Here is a 26,403-nt window from a genome sequence, read left to right on the forward strand (position 1 = left end):
CCTGCACTTCGGGCATTGTCCCTCTGAGTCTGGTCTCCACTTTTTGTAGATTTTGGTGGATATGTATGCGTTTTGTAACAATTTAGCATGTGATTCTCGATTTGTCGTCGATAGAGTCGCCCCTCTCACCTTCTCTATGCTACGTTTTACTGTGTCTGGTGTTATTTCTACCTCTAGGGTAGATGTCCATGTATCACAGTTTATGGGACTTTTATATTACATTACATTCACCTGTCATACCTCAGAACTTGACCATTTTAGTTGCTGCAGCCCTTTCCTATTAACCATTCGCTTAGTGAGGAGGATGGCAACGTGTCCCCCTTCCAAGGCAGATCCTGGTACCCACCTACACTGCTATAGGGAAAGGAGACTAGAGTGTCCATCTCTGGCTTTAGTCACAACATCCCTTGACATCATAACATATGTGTAATGACATCAGAGGTAAAAAGGAAATACCTGAATCTGCAAGGATTTCCTTGTTGCTAAAGTTGTGGGATTTGATGGAACCCAATTTATTATGCTGCTTCAGACTCGCGTGAGCAGTCCTGAAACGCTAGTTAAATAGCTGCAGTCTTAAGACCGCACCTACTTAGCCTCTCCTCCACCTTAAGGGCTAGATTTATCAAGCCCCTGCGGCAGCAAGTTCTCACAAGAACTTGCTCGCCGCGATTTATCAAGCAGCGGTCACCAGACCGCTGCTTCCCTAACATCTTCGCCACCTCTATTGTGACAAAATTAAATCTCCTCGGTAGAGTCCGACCGAGGAAATTGACGCTCCTGCCCGCACGTGATTGGCTGTGCGCGGGCAGTGATTGGCTGTGCGCGGGCAGTGGGCGTAATTGCACGCGAATGCAAAATTGCGCTTGTGTGCATTGTTAATTACCTGCGGGTAATTTCGCCCCGCCAAAGGCAAGCTGAGGCGTACAGGGGCGCGTATACGCGCCCCTGTACGCCTCAGCGTTGATAAATCTAGCCCTAAGTGTTGGGGAGTTAAATCATCCTAAACCAATCGCACTATTGAAAGTATGTAAATGGAACCCAGGCAGTCTCCAGCCCTGACAAATTAGCGGTCTGATGCCCCTGTAAAATGCAGGTGATAACCATAAAATTGGCAGTAACCTGCAGCATCAGCTTTAAAAAAAGCCAGAATCTCCCCTTGTTTGTGACACCTTATTTGAAAAGGGAGATTTCCACTTTCAAATGAGGGGACACTAATCACCATAGTATGCAGCTGATTACCTTAAAGGGACATGAAACCCAAATTTTTTATTTCATGGTTAAAATAGTGCATACAAGTTTAAACAACTTTCCAATTTACTTCTATTATTTCATTTGCTTTTAGTTTTCTTGGTATCCTTTGTGGAAAGCAAATCTAGATAGGCTCAGGAGGTGGGAGCTAGCTGCTGATTGGTGGCTGCACAAATATGCCTCTTGTTATTGGCTCACCAATGTGTTCAGCTAACTCCCAGTAGTGCATTGCTGCTCCTTCTATAAAGGATACCAAGAGAATTAAGCACAATTGTTAATAGAAGTAAATTGGAAAGTTTAAACAGTATTTTAGTATATACATAATCTAATACAGAATACTTAGCAAGATATTTATTTACTCTAAATGTTCCTCTATAGAACCTCAATTAACCCGATATTTGCCACAGAAGGATGCAACTGATTTCAAAGCAACTCACTGTCGCTGTATCAGACTGCATCAAAAGGGATGATGAAGTTCACAAAATACATATTTTATAAAGAAAATGTTTCTTTTGTTATTTTATTAATTTAATGAGTGCAAAACTATGATGTATCTCTAATACTGTAGACACTCATAAAAGGGACAAAGCTTTGCTGTAGATCTCACACAATACTATGCACTAACCGCATCAAATCAAATTGCGTGTTCCATTATATAAAACTATAACATATAGTATTTTAGAATAAATAATACTGATGCTGATTTTATTTCTTTTTCTAAGTATTAGAATGAGTATTAACAATTATGGATTGCATGCCCATCTGTTGCTGGGATTCTACAACTAGATCAGGCTTGTCCAATGCAAAGCCTGGGGCTACAATGTCGCTCTCCAAAGTATTTTATCTGGCCCTTCATTTCTTTAATTTATGCATATGGACCCATAAGTACTTGGATCTTTTATTAGAATTGTTCCTCTTTAAAGGGACAGTCTACACCAGAATTTTTATTGTTTTAAAAGATAGATAATCCCTTTATTACCCATTCCCCAGTTTTGCATAACCAACACAGTTATATTAATATACTTTTAACCTCTGTGATTATCTTCTATCTAAGCCTCTGCAAACTGCCCCTTTATTTCAGTTCTTTTGACAGACTTGCAGTTTAGCGAATCAGTGCCTGCTCCCAGATAACTTCACGTGCATGAGCACAGTGTTAACTATATGAAACAAATGAACTAACACCCTCTAGCTGTTAAAATGCATTCTGAAAAGAGATGGCCTTCAAGGTCTAAGAAATTAGCATATGAACCTCCTAGGTTAAGCTTTCAATTAAGAATACCAAAAGAACAAAGCAAAATTGGTGATAAAAGTAAATTGGAAAATTGTTTAAATTACATGCCCTATCTGAATCATGAAAGTTTATTTTGGACTAGACTGTCCCTTTAAGTAGCAAACATACTGATAAATAGATAGGATAAGATACTGTATAATATATGGGGGTTTTCTGATTTTTTACAACATAAGTACATCTGTCTTATAGTCACACTGTGTATCTCATATTATCATCATCTTTCTAAATAACCTACATGTTTTAAATATTATCAAAATTGTATCTCCCTTTATTAAATGAACACTATAACTGAGTAACAAAATATACTTGGAAAAATTTATTTTTCTTTCCAATAACTTGGAAGTGTTGGTTGCTTAAATGTGTGTATATATATATATATATATATATATATATATATATATATATATATATATATATATATATATATATATACAGTATATATAAAACAATTGTTAAGGCTATGAATATAGCACATTTTTAGTATATATATGTTGTATCCTGTCAGTGGGTTGTGAGATCTCAAATTTCTCACTCTATTGCTGAATCTATTGATAATCTATTGCTTAAAGAATATTTAGATATAGAGAAATGTTTAAATCCAAAGTCAAGATGAAACATTTGTGATTTAGTATCAATCTATTTGTCCCTTGAACTGAACAATCGCTTGCATCACTTGCTTGAGTAGCAAAAAACATATAACCATAAACATATAAACTACATAACTTAATTATCTTTTTTAAAAACAATTTTAAATATATTCAGTGCTTAATATTAGAGATGTTAACACTCTGATCTAATTTGTAAATCAACAGCAAAATGTTATGTCATATAACAATTTCTAAAATGTAATGAATTAAAAACACATTAGAGACATGCTTACAAATCCTAAATTAAATGTAAAATATTAGATGTTTTAAATATTTACTATTTTCATTGAAATTTATTTTTATTAACTGTTATCAGTTAGTGATAATTGAATTTAATATTTATTTTTAGATGATTAACACACTACATTGTGACCAGTATTTAAAGGGTTATACTTAAGAGTTTTAATCCAATGTTAGAGGGCACTTTTTAGGTAATGATAAATACCGAGCTAATATTTTCTTGGTTGCGTTTGACTCTCTCCATCTCTGGAGTTACAGGTACCGGCGTTGCTATTCCCATATTTTCTTTGTACTGTACCTGAAGGTACAAAAAAGTACCCCACATAACAGTGAAAAATACAGAGGAAAATAAAGACTGGATAAAAATAAAAAAAGAATACAAACAGATCACATGATAAGTTTGTGTATCAATTAAGTATAAGTAACATTCCTGCCCTTTTACTCCCTGCAATGTGCTTTACAAATACATATAGTAACTATCATTTCTTTTAGCTCTTTTTAGCAGTGAATATAATATAAGCACGGGGGGGGGGGGCACTATTATGTAAAATGTTAGCACTGGTGCTCTATCTAAATCATGAAAGAAAATATATTTATTTGTATTTAAAAAATGCTGCATACTTTGCCATAGCTACAAAAACAGTAACAGACATATTATTATTATCATAACATACATATGAAAGGCATTGTATATTAGTCTGGGAAGGCATTGTGATTGGTGAGTAACAGATTAAATATCCAGCCAATACTGTATTGGAAAGAGATTTTACTAAGTCTTAGTTATAAGTTTTAGTGTAATATTTTATATCTTTGCAGAAAATATAACTTTTGTTAATATTATTATTGTAATATCTACAGGGGATAAGCACATTAAACATGAAATAAACTAGCGACAGGGTGAACACTCAAAAAAGGTAAATATGTGTTATGGTGCTATAGATCAAGAGCAGGTATTGTTAGGGGTTTTATACCCAGCTTTCATAAATGAAAATACCATGCTAATGTTTTCTTGGTTGCGTTTGACCCTCTCAATCTCTGGAGTCACTGATGTTGGGGTTCCTTGCCCCAAATGTTCTTTGTACATAACCTAAAGATACAAGATACCGTCACGCTCTGTATACAATATATTAGTGTAATCTAATACATCTATATACTGCGATACATAAAACCTCCATCATTTTAGAATGGCTTATTATATTCTTATTTTAATGTAGTAGCAAATTCACTATTGCACCCATCTAATGTCACTTAATAGGTGAAGTTCACCTGTAAAATATTTCTCTTTTAGTTTGTCTATGGCACTACCCACATGTGTGGTTGGTCAAGATTTTTTTTTTATTTAGAATGGTTTATTACAAAGAATAAAATAAACACACATTTCCTACATCATATAATTTAGAAAACCTAATATTTTTTAATGGTTCTTAAAAGTAATAGTTTACTAAACTCAGAAATCAATGATTTGTACCTATTTGATGTATAGGCTTGTTAGCTTGACATCGATATCAGGATATAATAAAGTAAATTAAAACCATATTTGGAAATTGCAGGCAGATAATATTGGGAGTGACTGAATTAAGAATAAATAAGAGAGTAAGCAGTGTACTTTAAGAGCCATTGTATATTGGTAACTATATTTTAAAGGGACATTAAACACTAAATAAATGCTAGATAAAATGATACATTCAAAGAAAAGATTAGTCTGATTATAACATGTAGATGTATTTTTAAAAGTTTCATTAGCTGTTTAAATATTGACAAAATAAGTATAAAGTTTTAGTGTCTATAAAACAATGAGAGCTGCCATGTTGTAACTTAGGTTACCTTCTCTGCTGTGGCCAATTAGAGACAGTTATAAATAGGTCACTAGTGTGTAGCCAATGACTGTGTGGAATATAACAGTGTTCTGCACTTCCACTTCTAACAGGAACTGAAAAGCTTACAATTTCAGAACGGAATTACAGAAAGGGAGACAAAATTAATAATTAAAGTATATTGCAGAGTTTTTTTATATATAAAATGTATCATTTTATATTACCATCTCAAAGTGTTGAATGTCCCTTTAGTGACAACCTTCCAAGGGAACTGGAGGTTCAAACATAGCACAATAAAATATTTGTATATTAATATTAAATGTGCAGCACAATCTTTGTACTTATTGATATTTTTTAACTTTTATTCCAGATTGCATATCTATTTAATAATTAACAGTTTTACTGTTCAAAGAAATATTTGTAGTGGACTTAAGAGAAATCATTCAATACAAATCTGTAATTCACTTCTTAGCTGTGAATGAATGTTGCTTCGTTTAGAGGTCTCATGTTATCACAATTAATTTGATAATTTGAAGTCTGTATTGTTTATAGATATTATGCATTAGACATTTGTTAAAAACCTACTGAGACAATTGTGTAAAAATGAATAATAAAATGTAACTAAAAAGCTTCTGATTATTTAGTATTTTACAGTCTACAAGGTACAATTTATTATTTTTACATTTCTAGTGTGTACACTTCATTGAATGGCTAACTATAATAATAGTAGTTTTATAAAATAGATACAATTCCTTACTGATTTCAGAATATATTGCTGTCCTGTCATTTAAGGAAGCTTTTTGTACAAGGAAATGTTAAGCTGATATGGAGAAATGGTTTTAACTTATTTCAACATTTCATATAAAATGTGTAATTTCATTGCTTCAAAATTTTGAATGATTTGCATTTACCATTGTAAAATTGATCATAATTAACAAACCTCTTGAGTAAAATTGACTAACATGCAGTTATAATAGATGAAACGTTTATCTTTTTAAAATAAGTCATATCTTGGATCATGTAAAAACAGAGCCATGCATTTTAAGGATAAAGCTAAAGAAACAAAATATATATTTCTTTTATGTAATTAGCAAGAGTCCATGAGCTAGTGACGTATGGGATATACATTCCTACCAGGAGGGGCAAAGTTTCCCAAACCTTAAAATGCCTATAAATACACCCCTCACCACACCCACAATTCAGTTTTACAAACTTTGCCTCCGATGGAGGTGGTGAAGTAAGTTTGTGCTAGATTCTACGTTGATATGCGCTCCGCAGCAAGTTGGAGCCCGGTTTTCCTCTCAGCGTGCAGTGAATGTCAGAGGGATGTGAGGAGAGTATTGCCTATTTGAATGCAGTGATCTCCTTCTAAGGGGTCTATTTCATAGGTTCTCTGTTATCGGTCGTAGAGATTCATCTCTTACCTCCCTTTTCAGATCGACGATATACTCTTATATATACCATTACCTCTGCTGATTCTCGTTTCAGTACTGGTTTGGCTATCTGCTATATGTAGATGAGTGTCCTGGGGTAAGTAAGTCTTATTTTCTGTGACACTCCTAGCTATGGTTGGGCACTTTGTTTATAAAGTTCTAAATATATGTATTCAAACATTTATTTGCCTTGACTCAGAATGTTCAACTTTCCTTATTTTTCAGACAGTCAGTTTCATATTTGGGATAATGCATTTTAATTTAACATTTTTTACCTTAAAATTTGACTTTTTCCCTGTGAGCTGTTAGGCTCGCGGGGGCTGAAAATGCTTCATTTTATTGCGTCATTCTTGGCGCGGACTTTTTTGGCGCAAAAATTCTATTTCCGTTTCCGGCGTCATACGTGTCGCCGGAAGTTGCGTCATTCTTTGACGTTATTTTGCGCCAAAAATGTTGGCGTTCCGGATGTGGCGTCATTTTTGGCGCCAAAAAGCATTTAGGCGCCAAATAATGTGGGCGTCTTATTTGGCGCGAAAAAATATGGGCGTCACTTTTGTCTCCACATTATTTAAGTCTCATTTTTTATTGCTTCTGGTTGCTAGAAGCTTGTTCTTTGGCATTTTTTCCCATTCCTGAAACTGTCATTTAAGGAATTTGATCAATTTTGCTTTATATGTTGTTTTTTTCTTTTACATATTGCAAGATGTTCCACGTTGCAACTGAGTCAGAAGTTACTTCAGGAAAATCACTGCACAGTGCTGGAGCTACCAAGCTAAGTGTATCTGCTATAAACTTTTGGTATCTGTTTCTCCAGCTGTTATTTGTATTGCATGTCATGTCAAACTTATTAATGCAGATAAAATTTCCTTTAGTACTGTTACATTACCTGTTGCTGTTCCGTCAACATCTAATTTTCAGAGTGTTCCTGATAACATAAGAGATTTTATTTTTTAAATCCATTTAGAAGGCTATGTCTGTTATTTCTCCTTCTAGTATACATAAAAGTCTTTTAAAACTTCTCTTTTTTCAGATGAATTTTTAAATGAACATCATCATTCTGATACTGATAATGGTTCTTCTGGTTCAGAGGTTTCTGTCTCAGAGGTTGATGCTGATAAATCTTTGTATTTGTTCAAGATGGAATTTATTCGTTCTTTACTTAAAGAAGTGTTATTTGCATTAGAAATAGAGGATTCTGGTCCTCTTGATTCTAAATGTAAACGTTTAAATAAGGTTTTTAAATCTCCTGTAGTTATTCCAGAAGTGTTTTATCTCCCTGATGCTATTTCTGAAGTAATTTCCAGGGAATGGAATAATTTGGGTAATTTATTTACTCCTTCTAGACGTTTAAGCAAATTATATCCTGTGCCATCTGACAGATTAGAGTTTTTTGAGACAAAAATCCCTAAGGTTATGGGGCTGTCTCTACTCCTGCTAATGTACTACTATTCCTACGGCAGATAGTACTTCATTTAAGGATCCTTTAGATAGGAAAATTGAATCCTTTCTAAGAAAAGCTTACTTATGTTCAGGTAATCTTCTTAGACCTGCTATATTTTTAGCGGATGTTGCTGCAGCTTCAACTTTTTTATTAGAAGCTTTAGCGCAACAAGTAACAGATCATAATTTTATAGCATTATTATTATTCTATAACATGCTAATAATTTTATTGGTGATACCATCTTTTGATATCATTAGAGTTGATGTCAGGTATATGTCTCTAGCTATTTTAGCTAGAGAAGCTTTATGGATTAAACTTGGAATGCTGACATGTCTTCTAAGTCATCTTTGCTTTCCCTTTCTTTCCAGGGTAAATAATCATTTTAGTTCCTTTCCTCACAAGGAACAAAAGCCTGATCCTTCATCCTCAGGAGCGGTATCAGTTTGGAAACTATTTCCAGTTTGGAATATATCCAAGCCTTATAGAAACCTATAGCCAGCTCCTAAGTACCTATGAAGGTGCGGCCCTTATTCCAGCTCAGCTGGTATGGGGCAGATTACGTTTTCTTCAAAGAAATTTGGATCAATTCCGTTCTTAATCTCTGGTTTCAGAAACATTGTTTCAGAAAGGTACAGAATTGGCTTCAAGGTAAGGCCTCCTGCTAAGAGATTCTTTTCTTTCCCGTGTCCCAGTTAACACAGCAAAGGCTCAGCATTTCTGTAATGTGTTTCAGATCTAGAGTTGGCTGGAGTATTTATGCCAGTTCCAGTTCTGGAACAGGGGCTGGGGTTTTATTTTATCTCTTCATTTGTACCAAAGAAGGTCAATTCCTTCAGACCAGTTCCGGATCTGTCATTATTGAATCGTTATGTTAGGATACCAACATTCAAGATGGTTACTGTAGGACTATCCTGCCTTTTGTTTAGCAAGGGCATTATATGTCTACAATAGATTTACAGGATGTGTATCTGCATATTCCGATTCATCCAGATCACTTTTAGTGTCTGAGATTCTCTTTTTAGACAAGCATTACCAGTTTTGTGGCTCTACCGTTTGGCCTAGCCTCAGTTCCAAGAATTTTTTTCAAAGGTTCTCGTGCCCCTTTTTTCTGTAATCAGAGAATAGGGTTTTGGTATTTCCTTATTTGGACGATATCTTGGTACTTGCTCAGTCTTCTCATTTTCGAAGAATCTCATACGAATCGACTTGTGTTGTTTCTTCAAATTCATGGTTGGAGGATCAATTTACCATTCAGTTCATTGATTCCTCAGACAAGGGTAACCTTTTTAGGTTTCTAGATAAATTCAGTGTCTATGACTCTGTCCTTGTCAGACAAGAGAAGTTTAACATTGATATCAGCTTGTCAAAACCTTCAGTCACAATCATTCCCTTTGGTAGCCTTATGCATGGAAATGTTGGGTCTTAGGACTGCCGCATCAGATGCGATCTCCTTTGCTCGTTTTCACATGCGACCTCTTCAGCTCTGTATGCTGAACCAATGGTGCAGGGATTACTCAAAGATATCTCAATTAATATCTTTAAACCGATTTTACAACACTCTCTGACATGGTGGACAGATCACCATCGTTTAGTTCAGGGGGCTTCTTTGTTCTTCCGACCTGGACTATAATCTTAACAGATGCAAGTCTTACAGGTTGGGGAGCTGTGTGGGGGTATCTGACGGCACAAGGGGTTTGGGAATCTCAGGAGGTGAGATTTCCGATCAATATTTTGGAACTCCGTGCAATTTTCAGAGCTCTTCAGTCTTGGCCTCTTCTCAAGAGAGAGTTGTTCATTTGTTTTCAGATAGACAATGTCACAACTGTGGCATACATCAATCATCAAGGAGGGACTCACAGTCCTCTGGCTATGAAAGAAGTATCTCGAATTTTGATTTGGGCGGAATCCAGCTCCTGTCTAATCTCTGCGGTTCATATCCCAGGTATGGACAATTGGAAAGCGGATTATCTCAGTCGCCAAACGTTGCATCCGGGCGAATGGTCTCTTCACCCAGAGTATTTCTTCAGATTGTTCAAATGTGGGAACTTCCAGAAATAGATCTGATGGCTTCTCATCTAAACAAGAAACTTCCCAGGTATCTGTCCAGATCCCGGGATCCTCAGGCGGAGGCAGTGGATGCATTATCACTTCCTTGGAAGTATCATCCTGCCTATATCTTTCCGCCTCTAGTTCTTCTTCCAAGAGTAATCTCCAAGATTCTGAAGGAATGCTCGTTTGTTCTGCTGGTAGCTCCGGCATGGCCTCACAGGTTTTGGTATGCGGATCTTGTCCGGATGGCCTCTTGCCAACCGTGGACTCTTCCGTTAAGACCAGACCTTTTGTCTCAAGGTCCTTTTTTCCATCAGGATCTGAAATCCTTAAATTTAAAGGTATGGAGATTGAACGCTTGATTCTTGGTCAAAGAGGTTTCTCTGACTCTGTGATTAATACTATGTTACAGGCTCGTAAATCTGTATCCAGAGAGATATATTATAGAGTCTGGAAGACTTATATTTCTTGGTGTCTTTCTCATCATTTTTCTTGGCATTCTTTTAGAATACCGAGAATATTACAGTTTCTTCAGGATGGTTTAGATAAGGGTTTGTCCGCAAGTTCCTTGAAAGGTCAAATCTCTGCTCTTTCTGTTCTTTTTCACAGACAGATTGCTATTCTTCCTGATATTCATTGTTTTGTACAAGCTTTGGTTCGTATAAAGCCTGTCATTAAGTCAATTTCTCCTCCTTGGAGTTTGAATTTGGTTCTGGGGGCTCTTCAAGCTCCTCCATTTGAACCTATGCATTCATTGGATATTAAATTACTTTCTTGGAAAGTTTTGTTCCTTTTGGCCATCTCTTCTGCCAGAAGAGTTTCTGAATTATCTGCTCTTTCTTGTGAGTCTCCTTTTCTGATTTTTCATCAGGATAAGGCGGTGTTGCGAACTTCTTTTGAATTTTTACCTAAGTTGTGAATTCCAACAACATTAGTAGAGACATTGTGGTTCCTTCATTATGTCTTAATCCTAAGAATTCTAAGGAGAAATCGTTGCATTCTTTGGATGTTATTAGAGCTTTGAAATATTATGTTGAAGCTACTAAGTCTTTCCGAAAGACTTCAAGTTTATTTGTTATCTTTTCCGGTTTTAGAAAGGCCAGAAAACTTCTGCCATTTCTTTGGCATCTTGGTTGAAATCTTTAATTCATCTTGCCTATGTTGAGTCGGGTAAGACTCCGCCTCATAGGATTACAGCTCATTCTACTAGGTCAGTTTCTACTTCCTGGGCGTTTAGGAATGAAGCTTCGGTTGATCAGATTTGCAAAGCGGCAACTTGGTCCTCTTTGCATACTTTTTCCAAATTCTACCATTTTGTTGTATTTTCTTCTTCTGAAGCAGTTTTTGGTAGAAAAGTACTTCAGGCAGCGTTTTCAGTTTGAATCTTCTGCTTATGTTTTTTCATTAAACTTTATTTTGGGTGTGGATTATTTTCAGCAGGAATTGGCTGTCTTTATTTTATCCCTCCCTCTCTAGTGACTCTTGTGTGGAAAGATCCACATCTTGGGTAGTCATTATCCCATACGTCACTAGCTCATGGACTCTTGCTAATTACATGAAAGAAAACATAATTTATGTAAGAACTTACCTGATAAATTCATTTCTTTCATATTAGCAAGAGTCCATGAGGCCCGCCCTTTTTTTGTGGTGGTTATGATTTTTTTGTATAAAGCACAATTATTCCAATTCCTTATTTTATATGCTTTCGCACTTTTTTCTTATCACCCCACTTCTTGGCTATTCGTTAAACTGAATTGTGGGTGTGGTGAGGGGTGTATTTATAGGCATTTTAAGGTTTGGGAAACTTTGCCCCTCCTGGTAGGAATGTATATCCCATACGTCACTAGCTCATGGACTCTTGCTAATATGAAAGAAATGAATTTATCAGGTAAGTTCTTACATAAATTATGTTTTTTGTTAAAAATAAAATATGTAAGTCAGTCTTGTTTACTTATGTTAAAACTCATAAAACACTGTTGAATAGAGTTTGTTGTTCTATGTGTTCATGAGTAAAAAAAATATATATAGTATTTAAATGTCTCATTTATATATTCCCACAAAACTAAATATTAACTACTGATAAACAACTCAGGTCTAATAATTGTTAGAAAATGCAATTAATTACAAATTCATGTTTACAGACACAAAGGCAGGGTATGAAATTGAAAAGTTCACCCAGTTAGTTAAATGATTAATTATTATTATTATTTGTTGTTACAATTAATTCTATCATTTCTGTTGAGGTAAAAGTAGTTGAAATGCAAACAAAACTATAAATCAAGGATTAAGTCTAAAATATTAAATGTAAAAAAAGTACTATTACACTGGCGTTAGAAAGGTAGTAACATGATCTTTAGTGCAGCACATTCCCAAACAATAGGTACAAAATCAGCCACTACCGAGCTAATGTTCTTCTGAGTCTCCTTTACTCGTTTGACTTCAGGTAGGTCAGAGATTGGAGTTCCTTTTCCAATACTGTCTTTGTACTTAATCTACAAAGTTACATATAATAGAAAACAAAAACAAAAACAAAAAAAACAAACAGCACATTAAACACATTGGACATTCCATACATGACTGCATGTATGTATGATAGTACACAAACAGTGTGACATATAAAGATACACATGTGAAATGTGATTAAGTAAAGATAACACACCCTCCATATTTAAAGATGTATTAGAGGAAATATGTTACTGTGTTTAGTTCTAATGTTAAGTTGTACTGTTATGTAATATATACTTTTGTTCATGTATTGCCTTATTGTTTTATTTTTGTATTTGTTTTTTAATATGACTATCAAATCTAGTTTAAACCTCTTTGTTGCAGAAATTATCTAACTATGCATTGAATTATTTTCTCATAGAGCAGCAATAAAGAAATAATCTGCATATACAATGAAGTAAGATCTATGCTGTATGATTGGAACGTTGTTGAAGTGACCAAGATCTCATAAATTACTAAAGGGTCTATTCCTAAAGGACCAGTATATATATATATATATATATATATATATATATATATATATATATATATATATATATATATATATATAAAACCAATCCGGCAAAGTTTAAATTACACAAGACTTTTAAGAAGTCAGCATCCGATCAGACCCAAGACTGACCTTTATGAATAGACTCCTATTTGGTTTTTCCAAAGACCGTTTTTGGTATTTATATAATTTTATACACAGGCTTTGTAGGACAAGATTTGCGCTGCAGAGATTTATTTTACCTTTAAAAAATACTAATCTTGGTCCATAAATATACAGTAACAATGCTTTTTACTGGTCTAGCATGACTTTTTTTTTTAGTTATATAGTAGCCTGTTAGCTTTAATTGATTTAGATAACAAAAAGTATCTTAAACTTTTGATTATTTTCTAAACTAAAAAGTACTTTTAATATTGAAATTGTGTAAAAAAACAACACATTTCATTAAAGGAATAGTCTAGTCAAAATTAAACTTTCATGATTCCAAAAGAGCATGCAATTGTATGCAACTTTGTTATTTACTCCTATTATCAATTTGTCTTTGTTCTCTTGGTATCTTTATTTGAATGTAAGTTTAGGAGACGACCCATTTTTGGTTCAGCATCTGGGTAGCGGTTGCTGATTGGTGGCTATATTTAGACACCAATCAGAAGGTGCTACCCAGGTGCTGAACCAAAAAATGGGCTGGCTCCTATGCTTACATTGTTGCTTTTTCAAATAAAGATACCAAGAGAATTAAGAAAAATTATAATAGGAGAAATTAGAAAGTTGCTTAAAATTGCATGCTCCATCTAAATCATGAAAGTTTAATTTTTACTAGACTATCCATTTAACATTATTTAATATTACAATACAAACATTTAGTAAGCAGATGTTTTTGCCTACTTCAAACTAAATGCTTTAAGTGCTTTAGTCTCCATTGCATTATTAGTAAGTATAAATTAAATTAATAAATTAGTATGTAAATATATAGAAAAACACTTTTAATATTATTCAATATTCTAACACTGGATTTTCCAGCAATGTTATTTTCTTTCTCTACTAGAAAATAGATTAATGTTTTAAGAAAGATTTATTGAAGTTAACATGGTTAATATTTTGATACGCTTTCTTATTTTGCAAGTTGTTAGCACAGGTAAGAAGAGAGGTTATATATGAGCAGCTGAGAATTTCAAGCTATTGTCTTTGTACCGTGCTAATGGCATCTTGCGTTTTCTTAATTCTGTCCATCTCAGGGGTGTGCCCAACAGCTGTTCCTGATCCAATTTCTTCTTTGTACAATATCTTAACATTTGGAATCAAGATACGATGTTAAGAACAAAGAGCTACACTGCATATTTCGAATATCTGTAAATGCTTCCATATTATTTTGGCCGCATTTGCCAAAAATGGCCAATTGATAAGAAAAGTTCCAATTAAAAGCAACATATATTCATTCAAATTATGAAGCTCAGTCTTGAGTTAAATTATTGCAAAATTATATTTTGCTACAGCGTACCTGAAACCTACCAATCGGCTCCTCTAGCTGTGTTTATGTATATTACTTCTTGGCTATTATTTTTAAAACATTATGGCAATGATACCTCATCTTCTTAAAAAAAATGCAGTATGTTGGAAGTATCCTATTGGCTACATAAAGCAATTAAAGGGATAGTCTAGTCAAAATTAAACTTTCATGAGTCAGATAGAGGATTCAATTTTAAGCAACTTTCTAATTTACTCCTATTATCAATTTTTCTTGGTTCTTTATTTGAAAAAGCAAGAATGTAAGCATAGGAGCCGGCCCATTTTTTCCAGCACCTGGGTAGAACTTTCTGATTGGTGCCTAAATATAGCCACCAATCAGCAAGCGCTACCCAGGTGCTGAACCAAAAATGGGCCGGCTAATATTCAAATAAAGATAGCAAGAGAGCAAAGAAAATTTAATAATAGGAGTAAATTAGAAAGTTGCTTAAAATGGCATGCTCTATCTAAATCATGAAAGTTTTATTTTAACTAGACTATTCCTTTAATTATTAGAACAATCTTTAGGAGGAGACAGAAGTTTGTGTTTTCTATTATTATTTTTTAATAATAAAAGGTAAGCTTTAGCAAAGATGTTTTTTTTTACAATTAATTATTCAGTTTATAGTTTAGAAATGTCCCTTTAAGATTATACAAATGCCAGAAACTGATTTGCCGATTAAAGTCAGCAGATTACTGAGTGCCTATAAACAAAGCAGTTGAGAACAACAAACAACAAAGCAAAACAGTAATACACAAAGACCACAGTTATATTTGAGACAACTTACACATTAAGTACAAACAGCTGAGACAAAAGACAATTTTGATCTGACCTCACAAAAGTATTAATGCTATTAGCTTTTCTGAATCCATTATTGATGTAATGAAATACTATGTAATAGAGTTTAGTGTCAGACCATAAAAGCAGCAGCTAGATAAATAAGTGGCAGTTAATGTTAGCTTGCTGAGATAATGACTATGTTAGAATGGAAAATATTTGATATTATTGTATTATTTTTGTTAGATTTAAAAAAAGGTGTAAAATTATATACCGAGCTGAAATTCTTTTGATTTTCTTTAACACGCAGTATTTCTGGCGTGTCTTTTACCACTGTAACTTTTCCTTTACTGATTTTATGATCACCCTGGTACTGAAGCTAAAAGAAAAGAGTAGAAAATTTAGTGTCATGTGAGATAGAAAAGAAAAACAATCCCTGATTTCTAAGTGTGTAAAATACATTCTTAGCTAATTTAGTGTGACCATTTTATTCATTAAACTTTTTCTTTTTGTATGATGATCAGGATCAAAATCAAAACACCGGAATATACAGACTTAATACCACAACATAAATGATTAAAGTATTTCCACTGAAGAAAAATACTTTCAATAATAAATTGACACTACACACTTAAATCAGAACATTAAAGATAAACATAAATTAAACAAATTTTCCAAATGAAGGAAAATTTGATGTATAAACATTTTCAAATCTGGTATTAAGCAAACTATGGCAATGAATGATCTTACAAAAAATGGAATTCTGAAGGTTTTGCTTAATAATACATTTATTTTCATTGGTGCTCCATTTTCCAATTAAAATATAGATACTCTCATCAACGGAGGAACGAGTGCACAGCTGGTGCAAACACACTGGGACCCAGAGCAGCCATCTGCAGCCATTTTTTTGTATCCTAATGTTACTGCTGGTGCTACTCCTCTTTCACTGTCAGGGCTTCTCAGTTTAAGTCCATCCATGCAGACCAGCAGCACCAACATCAGAAAGAAAGGGGTGTGCAGGAATGATGCAAAAGATCTGAGATTGGTTAATGCCTAAAGCTGACATAGTGGGGATTACAGGAGGAAAACAGCTGGTTTGAAGGCTCATTTCTCATGCATCTGATTTGTACTATCGCTTGGTCATATATTTGGTATAATGTGGGCTACAGAGGCCATGCACCTAATTTGTACCCTCACTTGGGCATATAGCTGGAACAATAGGTATGTATCTGATTTGTACTCTCACATGGACATATAGCTGGGATAGAGGGACCATGCTGGTATGGATTATGTATTTAGCTGTCATAATGGGCCCTGCATACTGAATACTGCAACCATGCATTTGATTGGACACTCCAGCTGGATATATAGCTGGCATAATTGTAGCTGCAAAAGCCATGCACTGGAAGTCTCATTTGGGGAATATAACTGCCAAAAGGGGATGCAGGGGCCATGTATCTGATTTAAGATCTCATATTAGTCTATAGCTGGTATAATGGCTGAAGAGTCAGGTGTCTGATCAGAAGTTGATATCTGACATAAATTATGCTGCAGGTGACAATAAGCCGATCTGATGTTTTAATTGGACATTTTACTAGCAAAGATCTGACTTTATTTATGGTGGGTACATATTTACTCTCGGAACTTTTATATATAAATCAATTTCTCCACTAATAATTACTAAAAGTTATCATTGAGCATGGTGAGATGCCCAAAAAATATTCCTGCACGGGGATCTATTATTTATTAGTTCTGACAAATGCATATGAATAATGCCTCAGCTCACGACGCGAGATGGATTATATGTAAACAACTTACTGTGCTGAAATTCTTCTGGTTTTCTCGGACTCGCTGCATCTCAGGAGTATCTAACACAGGAACGTAATATGACCTGGTCCTTTCTGCTTCCTCTTTGTATTTTTTCTGTTGTTATTAAGATACAAACAATTGTTACTCATATTTCACTATACTATAAATGCATTATTATTTAATCAGAAAACAACAGTACAATAATTAAACAATTATACGCTTCCTGTATTGCATGTAAGTATCAGTTATGTTTCAGTAAAGTGTTAATTCTTAGTTTTAGTTTCTTTATTCTTTACTTAATGTTTTGTTATTGTGTCTGAGGGGTCTATTTAAAAAGGGCCGAATGGCCCCTGTTCCCCTTGTTTCCGTGTGAGCCTTCAGGCTCGCCAGAAACAGGAGTTAAGAAGCAGTGGTCTTAAGACTGTTGCTCCTAAACTGATACGCCGCCTCCAAGGCGGCGTATAGAAATCCGCCCGATCATGTACGATCGGGCTGATTGACACCCCCTGCTAGCGACCGATTTGCCACCAATCTGCAGGGGGCGGTATTGCACCAGCAGTTCACAAGAACTGCTGATGCAATGATAAATGCTGACAGCGTATGCTGTCAGCATTTATCGATGTGCGGCGGACATGGTTCGCTATAGCGGATCATGTCTGTCCGCACATATATGAATAGACCCCTAAGATTGAATTCAGTTTTGAGATTTATGCATACGTTAACCCTGGGGTGTATTGTATTCAAGATCTTTTACCAAGATCTTTTTCTTCAAAATGTACAGGAATTTTTGTAGATAAATCATTATGATAAAGTTTTCTCTAGGACTGAAATAGATACCTCACTGACTCTGCAGAATAATGTATCTAGTTTATAAAAATGTATTTTATATGAAAGGACCCTACATACACTCACATATACAATATGCATGAAATAAGTTAATCATATTTTAAATTTAAACTATGAGGCCAATTTATCAATGTCTGTCCGACAGGATATTTATGCAAATCAAGTAGCTTTTCAGTTACTGTATTTGAAAATCAGCAAGCAACAACTTTTTTAAAAATATTTTCACATTGGATTTAGTTAATGTAAGAGTGGGAGACTATTTTTAGATAAAAGACCAGACCTATACTGGACAATGGTTTAGTAGAGAGGTATCTATCTCCAACAATGATACTTGAAGCTTAGTTAATTTATATTGCATTAGTGTATCCTGCTCGCAGCCACTTTTGGATTTTGTGCACCCTCTCACTTTTAATTTCAATATGTAGTTACTCCCAACTTCAGCTGCTTGGTAATAGCTGCACGTGCTTAACCCTCTTAGCCCTCTCACTTTTTCTCATGTCCAAATACTATAGTTTGGATCACTGCCGAGCTAGAATTGAGTTCCTCCTATTATGTATAGTATACTTGCATTTGCACCTATTCTATGCACCTTCAATATTCTGTTTATCTATTATTCTTGAATGATTTTCTCTGTTATGTATATGAAAATCTTAAAGGGACATAATACTCATATGCTAAATCACTTGCAACTAATGCAGTATAACTGTAAAAAGCTGACAAGAAAATATCACCTGAGCATCTCTATGTAAGGGGTTGTCAATCATCCCGATCGTATCTGATCAGGATGATTGCAGTCCGCCAGCTCAGAGGTGGCGGACGAGTTAAGGAGCAAGCGGCCTTAATGACCGCTTCTTCTTAACTCCTGTTTCCGGTAAGCCGGAAAGGCTCGCGCATAATAAGCAGCATCCGCTGGTTAATAAATCGGCCCCATTGTGTCATTTTTAAGTTTGATTGTTTTTCTTTATAACAAATAATGTTTTGTATGGCATATCAGTAAATAATTCTTCCCAATTGTTTTGTATTTGAATACAATTTAGTGTTTTGTGGTAGATTGGAATAGTTGGTGATCTCAATGTATTCAATGAGGTAGCATACTACAAAGTCAACTGGTTAAATTGAAAACCTATGAAAAATCTCTCTTAACAGACTGGAATGTACCTGAAATACCTGGAATATAACCCTATATTGGAGAAAATGGCTAACATAATATAACTAAGAAAAAGGAAACTGCAGAAAAGAAAAATGCAATATGCAAATTATTTGTTGCCAAAATACCTGAAGGAATTACATTAAGAAACAAAAAGTGCATCGTGTTCTGAATAAATTAAGTTGGCAACATTACAATTTTCTGTTTCTGAGTTTGATTTTTGTCTTATGTGTTGCTAGTATGAAAATATTCTGATATGCATCCATTTATACATTTTGGAAAAAATATCAAAACAAGTAACAATTCCACATTTCTTTCATGTAATTAACAAGAGTCCATGAGCTAGTGACGTATGGGATATACATTCCTACCAGGAGGGGCAAAGTTTCCCAAACCTTAAAATGCCTATAAATACACCCCTCACCACACCCACAAATCAGTTTTACAAACTTTGCCTCCAAGGGAGGTGGTGAAGTAAGTTTGTGCTAGATTCTACGTTGATATGCGCTCCGCAGCAAGTTGGAGCCCGGTTTTCCTCTCAGCGTGCAGTGAATGTCAGAGGGATGTGAGGAGAGTATTGCCTATTGAATGCAGTGATCTCCTTCTACGGGGTCTATTTCATAAGGTTCTCTGTTATCGGTCGTAGAGATTCATCTCTTACCTCCCTTTTCAGATCGACGATATACTCTTATATTTACCATTACCTCTACTGATTCTCGTTTCAGTACTGGTTTGGCTTTCTACAAACATGTAGATGAGTGTCCTGGGGTAAGTAAGTCTTATTTTCTGTGACACTCTAAGCTATGGTTGGGCACTTTATTTATAAAGTTCTAAATATATGTATTCAAACATTTATTTGCCTTGACTCAGAATGTTCAACTTTCCTTATTTCCAGACAGTCAGTTTCATATTTGGGATTATGCTTTAATTATCATATTTTTTCTTACCTCAAAAATTTGACTTTTTCCCTGTGGGCTGTTAGGCTCGCGGGGGCTGAAAATGCTTCATTTTATTGCGTCATTTTTGGCGCGGACTTTTTTGGCGCAAAAATTCATTTCCGTTTCCGGCGTCATACGTGTCGGCGTTCCGGATGTTGCGTCATTTTTGGCGCAAAAAGCATTTAGGCGCCAAATAATGTGGGCGTCTTTTTTGGCGCCAAAAAATATGGGCGTCGCTTTTGTCTCCACATTATTTCAGTCTCATTTTTCATTTGCTTCTGGTTGCTAGAAGCTTGATGTTTGGCATTTTTTTCCCATTCCTGAAACTGTCTTATAAGGAATTTGATCTATTTTGCTTTATATGTTGTTTTTTCTCTTACATATTGCAAGATGTCTCACGTTGCATCTGAGCCAGAAGATACTACAGGAAAACCTCTGCCTGCTGGATCTACCAAAGCTAAGTGTATCTGCTGTAAACTTTTGGTAGCTATTCCTCCAGCTGTTGTTTGTATTAAATGTCATGACAAACTTGTTAATGCAGATAATATTTCCTTTAGTGATGTACCATTGCCTGTTGCAGTTCCCTCAACATCTAAGGTGCAGAATGTTCCTGATAACATAAGAGATTTTGTTTCTGAATCCATAAAGAAGGCTTTGTCTGTTATTTCTCCTTCTAGTAAACGTAAAAAGTCTTTTAAATCTTCTCTTTCTACAGATGAATTTTTAAATGAACACCATCATTCTGATTCTTTGGACTCTTCTGGTTCAGAGGATTCTGTCTCAGAGATTGATGCTGATAAATCTTCATATTTATTTAAGATGGAATTTATTCGCTCTTTACTTAAAGAAGTACTAATTGCTTTAGAAATAGAGGATTCTAGTCCTCTTGATACTAATTCTATACGTTTAGATAAGGTTTTTAAAGCTCCTGCGGTTATTCCAGAAGTCTTTCCTGTTCCTAATGCTATTTCTGCAGTAATTGCTAAGGAATGGGATAGATTGGGTAATTCATTTACTCCTTCTAAACGTTTTAAGCAATTATATCCTGTTCCGCCTGACAGGTTAGAATTTTGGGACAAAATCCCTAAAGTTGATGGGGCTATTTCTACCCTTGCTAAACGTACTACCATTCCTACATCAGATGGTACCTCGTTTAAGGATCCTTTAGATAGAAAAATTGAATCTTTTCTAAGAAAAGCTTATCTATGTTCAGGTAATCTTCTTAGACCTGCTATATCATTGGCTGATGTTGCTGCAGCTTCAACTTTTTGGTTGGAAACTCTAGCGCAACAAGTAACAAATCGTGATTCTCATGATATTATTATTCTTCTCCAGCATGCTAATAATTTCATCTGTGATGCCATTTTTGATATTATTAGAGTTGATGTTAGATTTATGTCTCTGGCTATCTTAGCCAGAAGAGCTTTATGGCTTAAGACTTGGAATGCTGATATGGCTTCTAAATCAACTCTACTTTCCATTTCTTTCCAGGGAAACAAATTATTTGGTTCTCAGTTGGATTCTATTATTTCAACTGTTACTGGTGGGAAAGGAACTTTTTTACCACAGGATAAAAAGTCTAAAGGTAAAAACAGGGCTAACAATCGTTTTCGATCCTTTCGTTTCAACAAAGAACAAAAGCCTGATCCTTCGTCCTCAGGAGCAGTTTCAGTTTGGAAACCATCTCCAGTCTGGAATAAATCCAAGCCTGCTAGAAAGGCAAAGCCTGCTTCTAAGTTCACATGAAGGTACGGCCCTCATTCCAGTTCCGCTGGTAGGGGGCAGGTTACGTTTTTTCAAAGAAATTTGGATCAATTCTGTTCACAATCTTTGGATTCAGAACATTGTTTCAGAAGGGTACAGAATTGGTTTCAAGATGAGACCTCCTGCAAAGAGATTTTTTCTTTCCCATGTCCCAGTAAATCCAGTGAAAGCTCAAGCATTTCTGAATTGTGTTTCAGATCTAGAGTTGGCTGGAGTAATTATGCCAGTTCCAGTTCCGGAACAGGGGATGGGGTTTTATTCAAATCTCTTCATTGTACCAAAGAAGGAGAATTCCTTCAGACCAGTTCTGGATCTAAAATTATTGAATCGCTATGTAAGGATACCAACGTTCAAGATGGTAACTGTAAGGACTATATTGCCTTTTGTTCAGCAAGGGAATTATATGTCCACAATAGATTTACAGGATGCATATCTGCATATTCCGATTCATCCAGATCATTATCAGTTCCTGAGATTCTCTTTTCTAGACAAGCATTACCAATTTGTGGCTCTACCGTTTGGCCTTGCTACAGCTCCAAGAATTTTCACAAAGATTCTCGGTGCCCTTCTGTCTGTAATCAGAGAACAGGGTATTGTGGTATTTCCTTATTTGGACGATATCTTGGTACTTGCTCCGTCTTTACATTTAGCAGAGTCTCATACGAATCGACTTGTGTTGTTTCTTCAAGATCATGGTTGGAGGATCAATTTACTAAAAAGTTCTTTGATTCCTCAAACAAGGGTAACCTTTCTGGGTTTCCAGATAGATTCAGTGTCCATGACTCTGTCTTTAACAGACAAGAGACGTCTAAAATTGATTACAGCTTGTCGAAACCTTCAGTCACAATCATTCCCTTCGGTAGCCTTATGCATGGAAATTCTAGGTCTTATGACTGCTGCATCGGACGCGATCCCCTTTGCTCGTTTTCACATGCGACCTCTTCAGCTCTGTATGCTGAACCAATGGTGCAGGGATTACACGAAGATATCTCAATTAATATCTTTAAAACCGATTGTTCGACACTCTCTAACGTGGTGGACAGATCACCATCGTTTAATTCAGGGGGCTTCTTTTGTTCTTCCGACCTGGACTGTAATTTCAACAGATGCAAGTCTCACAGGTTGGGGAGCTGTGTGGGGATCTCTGACGGCACAAGGAGTTTGGGAATCTCAGGAGGTGAGATTACCGATCAATATTTTGGAACTCCGTGCAATTTTCAGAGCTCTTCAGTTTTGGCCTCTTCTGAAGAGAGAATCGTTCATTTGTTTTCAGACAGACAATGTCACAACTGTGGCATACATCAATCATCAAGGAGGGACTCACAGTCCTCTGGCTATGAAAGAAGTATCTCGAATTTTGGTTTGGGCGGAATCCAGCTCCTGTCTAATCTCTGCGGTTCATATCCCAGGTGTAGACAATTGGGAAGCGGATTATCTCAGTCGCCAAACGTTGCATCCGGGCGAATGGTCTCTTCACCCAGAGGTATTTCTTCAGATTGTTCAATTGTGGGGGCTCCCAGAGATAGATCTGATGGCCTCTCATCTAAACAAGAAACTTCCCAGGTATCTGTCCAGATCCCGGGATCCTCAGGCGGAGGCAGTGGATGCATTATCACTTCCTTGGAAGTATCATCCTGCCTATATCTTTCCGCCTCTAGTTCTTCTTCCAAGAGTAATCTCCAAGATTCTGAGGGAATGCTCGTTTGTTCTGCTAATAGCTCCGGCATGGTCTCACAGGTTTTGGTATGCGGATCTTGTCCGGATGGCATCTTGCCAGCCATGGACTCTTCCGTTAAGACCAGACCTTCTGTCACAAGGTCCTTTTTTCCATCCGGATCTGAAATCCTTAAATTTAAAGGTATGGAGATTGAACGCTTGATTCTTGGTCATAGAGGTTTCTCTGACTCCGTGATTAATACTATGTTACAGGCTCGTAAATCTGTATCTCGAGAGATATATTATAGAGTCTGGAAGACTTATATTTCTTGGTGTCTTTCTCATCATTTTTCTTGGCATTCTTTTAGAATACCGAGAATTTTACAATTTCTTCAGGATGGTTTGGATAAGGGTTTGTCCGCAAGTTCTTTGAAAGGACAAATCTCTGCTCTTTCTGTTCTTTTTCACAGAAAGATTGCTATTCTTCCTGATATTCATTGTTTTGTACAAGCTTTGGTTCGTATAAAACCTGTCATTAAGTCAATTTCTCCTCCTTGGAGTTTGAATTTGGTTCTGGGAGCTCTTCAAGCTCCTCCGTTTGAACCTATGCATTCATTGGACATTAAATTACTTTCTTGGAAAGTTTTGTTCCTTTTGGCTATCTCTTCTGCTAGAAGAGTTTCTGAATTATCTGCTCTTTCATGTGAGTCTCCTTTTCTGATTTTTCATCAGGATAAGGCGGTGTTGCGAACTTCTTTTGAATTTTTACCTAAAGTTGTGAATTCCAACAACATTAGTAGAGAAATTGTGGTTCCTTCATTATGTCCTAATCCTAAGAATTCTAAGGAGAAATCATTGCATTCTTTGGATGTTGTTAGAGCTTTGAAATATTATGTTGAAGCTACGAAATCTTTCCGTAAGACTTCTAGTCTATTTGTTATCTTTTCCGGTTCTAGGAAAGGCCAGAAAGCTTCTGCCATTTCTTTGGCATCTTGGTTGAAATCTTTAATTCATCTTGCCTATGTTGAGTCGGGTAAAACTCCGCCTCAAAGAATTACAGCTCATTCTACTAGGTCAGTATCTACTTCCTGGGCGTTTAGGAATGAAGCTTCGGTTGACCAGATCTGCAAAGCAGCAACTTGGTCTTCTTTGCATACTTTTTCTAAATTCTACCATTTTGATGTATTTTCTTCTTCTGAAGCAGTTTTTGGTAGAAAAGTTCTTCAGGCAGCGGTTTCAGTTTGAATCTTCTGCTTATGTTTTTTGTTAAACTTTATTTTGGGTGTGGATTATTTTCAGCAGGAATTGGCTGTCTTTATTTTATCCCTCCCTCTCTAGTGACTCTTGTGTGGAAAGATCCACATCTTGGGTAGTCATTATCCCATACGTCACTAGCTCATGGACTCTTGTTAATTACATGAAAGAAAACATAATTTATGTAAGAACTTACCTGATAAATTCATTTCTTTCATATTAACAAGAGTCCATGAGGCCCACCCTTTTTTGTGGTGGTTATGATTTTTTTGTATAAAGCACAATTATTCCAATTCCTTATTTTATATGCTTCGCACTTTTTCTTATCACCCCACTTCTTGGCTATTCGTTAAACTGATTTGTGGGTGTGGTGAGGGGTGTATTTATAGGCATTTTAAGGTTTGGGAAACTTTGCCCCTCCTGGTAGGAATGTATATCCCATACGTCACTAGCTCATGGACTCTTGTTAATATGAAAGAAATGAATTTATCAGGTAAGTTCTTACATAAATTATGTTTTTCAGTTGTTTATTTGACTAAATGCTGTTTTAATCTATCTGTTCTACATCTGCATACACTGAATTATTTAGATTTTTTTTTTAAATGTAAAATTCACATAATAATGTAATGTTCATCCAAAGCTGGTACCTGACTGGAGAGGTTCTTGACTTGTTGAGCATGGATAATCTCTGGTGTATCCACTACAGATGTAAAGTTGGCCTTTTCCATCTCTGCAGAGTGCTTGTATTTGACCTGAAGGAAACAATGAAGACTGCTTATGCAATACTTCTGAACTCTAAAAGGAACAGCTTCACATAGGATTTGCCACATATCCGCACTGACTTACCTGGCTGGCAATATCTGTAGCATTCTTAGCTCTCATGAAATCTGGAGTATCCAGACCCATAGAAAGGCCCCTTCCTTTCATTTCTATTTCTAGTGCTTTCTTGTATTCTTTCTGTTACATAAAAAAAATGCTCTGGTCATTACATTTACTGGCTTCGGTTTCTTTTTAAATGCTAGCGAGTAGCATAAATGTAAATAACAATCACTTGGACATTCTATGGAAAATGTAGTTTTACAAATGCTTATACATCTTGAATAGATGAATATAAATAAATACACTCACAAATTGAAAACCAAATAGAAAAATTAGCTTATATTGTATCCATATTTGGTGCTTATTATTCATTCTCTGGCATAGCCCCCATAGGGTTAAATCAACATTTCTTAACCAAAATGTTAAGTTGTTGTGTCCCTTAGCTGAAGGTGTCACAAAAAATACTGGTAGAAGGTGAAAAGGTGAGGTTCTCTCACCTTTTTGGTGAAAATAAACCAGTTTAGTCATTAACGTTGTTAGTAATACATATATTTTTTTATACAATTGTTTTTTTTGTTAACGGAGTCCTTGAAATGGAACAATCTATATGTACTAATGATTTCTCAAAGCAAAACAAGGATGGTTACCGCTGGTTTAAAATAATTTCCTTTATATATACTGTAAGCTATGTACATTTAAAAACTACTGTTGATTACATTTAAAATGGAGCA

General features: G+C 35.5%; 1 protein-coding gene across 1 annotated transcript in view; it reads right to left on the reverse strand.

Moving 5' to 3' along the window:
* Window positions 1-26,403, reverse strand: part of NEB (nebulin) — a 262,192-nt gene that overhangs the window by 48,827 nt on the left and 186,962 nt on the right. The window contains 8 exon segments of the mRNA XM_053698301.1: window positions 3,632-3,724; window positions 4,421-4,513; window positions 12,563-12,655; window positions 14,350-14,442; window positions 15,714-15,818; window positions 17,258-17,362; window positions 25,501-25,605; window positions 25,700-25,810. Coding sequence (XP_053554276.1) covers window positions 3,632-3,724; window positions 4,421-4,513; window positions 12,563-12,655; window positions 14,350-14,442; window positions 15,714-15,818; window positions 17,258-17,362; window positions 25,501-25,605; window positions 25,700-25,810 — 798 coding nt within the window.

Source organism: Bombina bombina, chromosome 1, assembly GCF_027579735.1.
Source record: "Bombina bombina isolate aBomBom1 chromosome 1, aBomBom1.pri, whole genome shotgun sequence".
Lineage (NCBI taxonomy): Eukaryota > Metazoa > Chordata > Amphibia > Anura > Bombinatoridae > Bombina > Bombina bombina.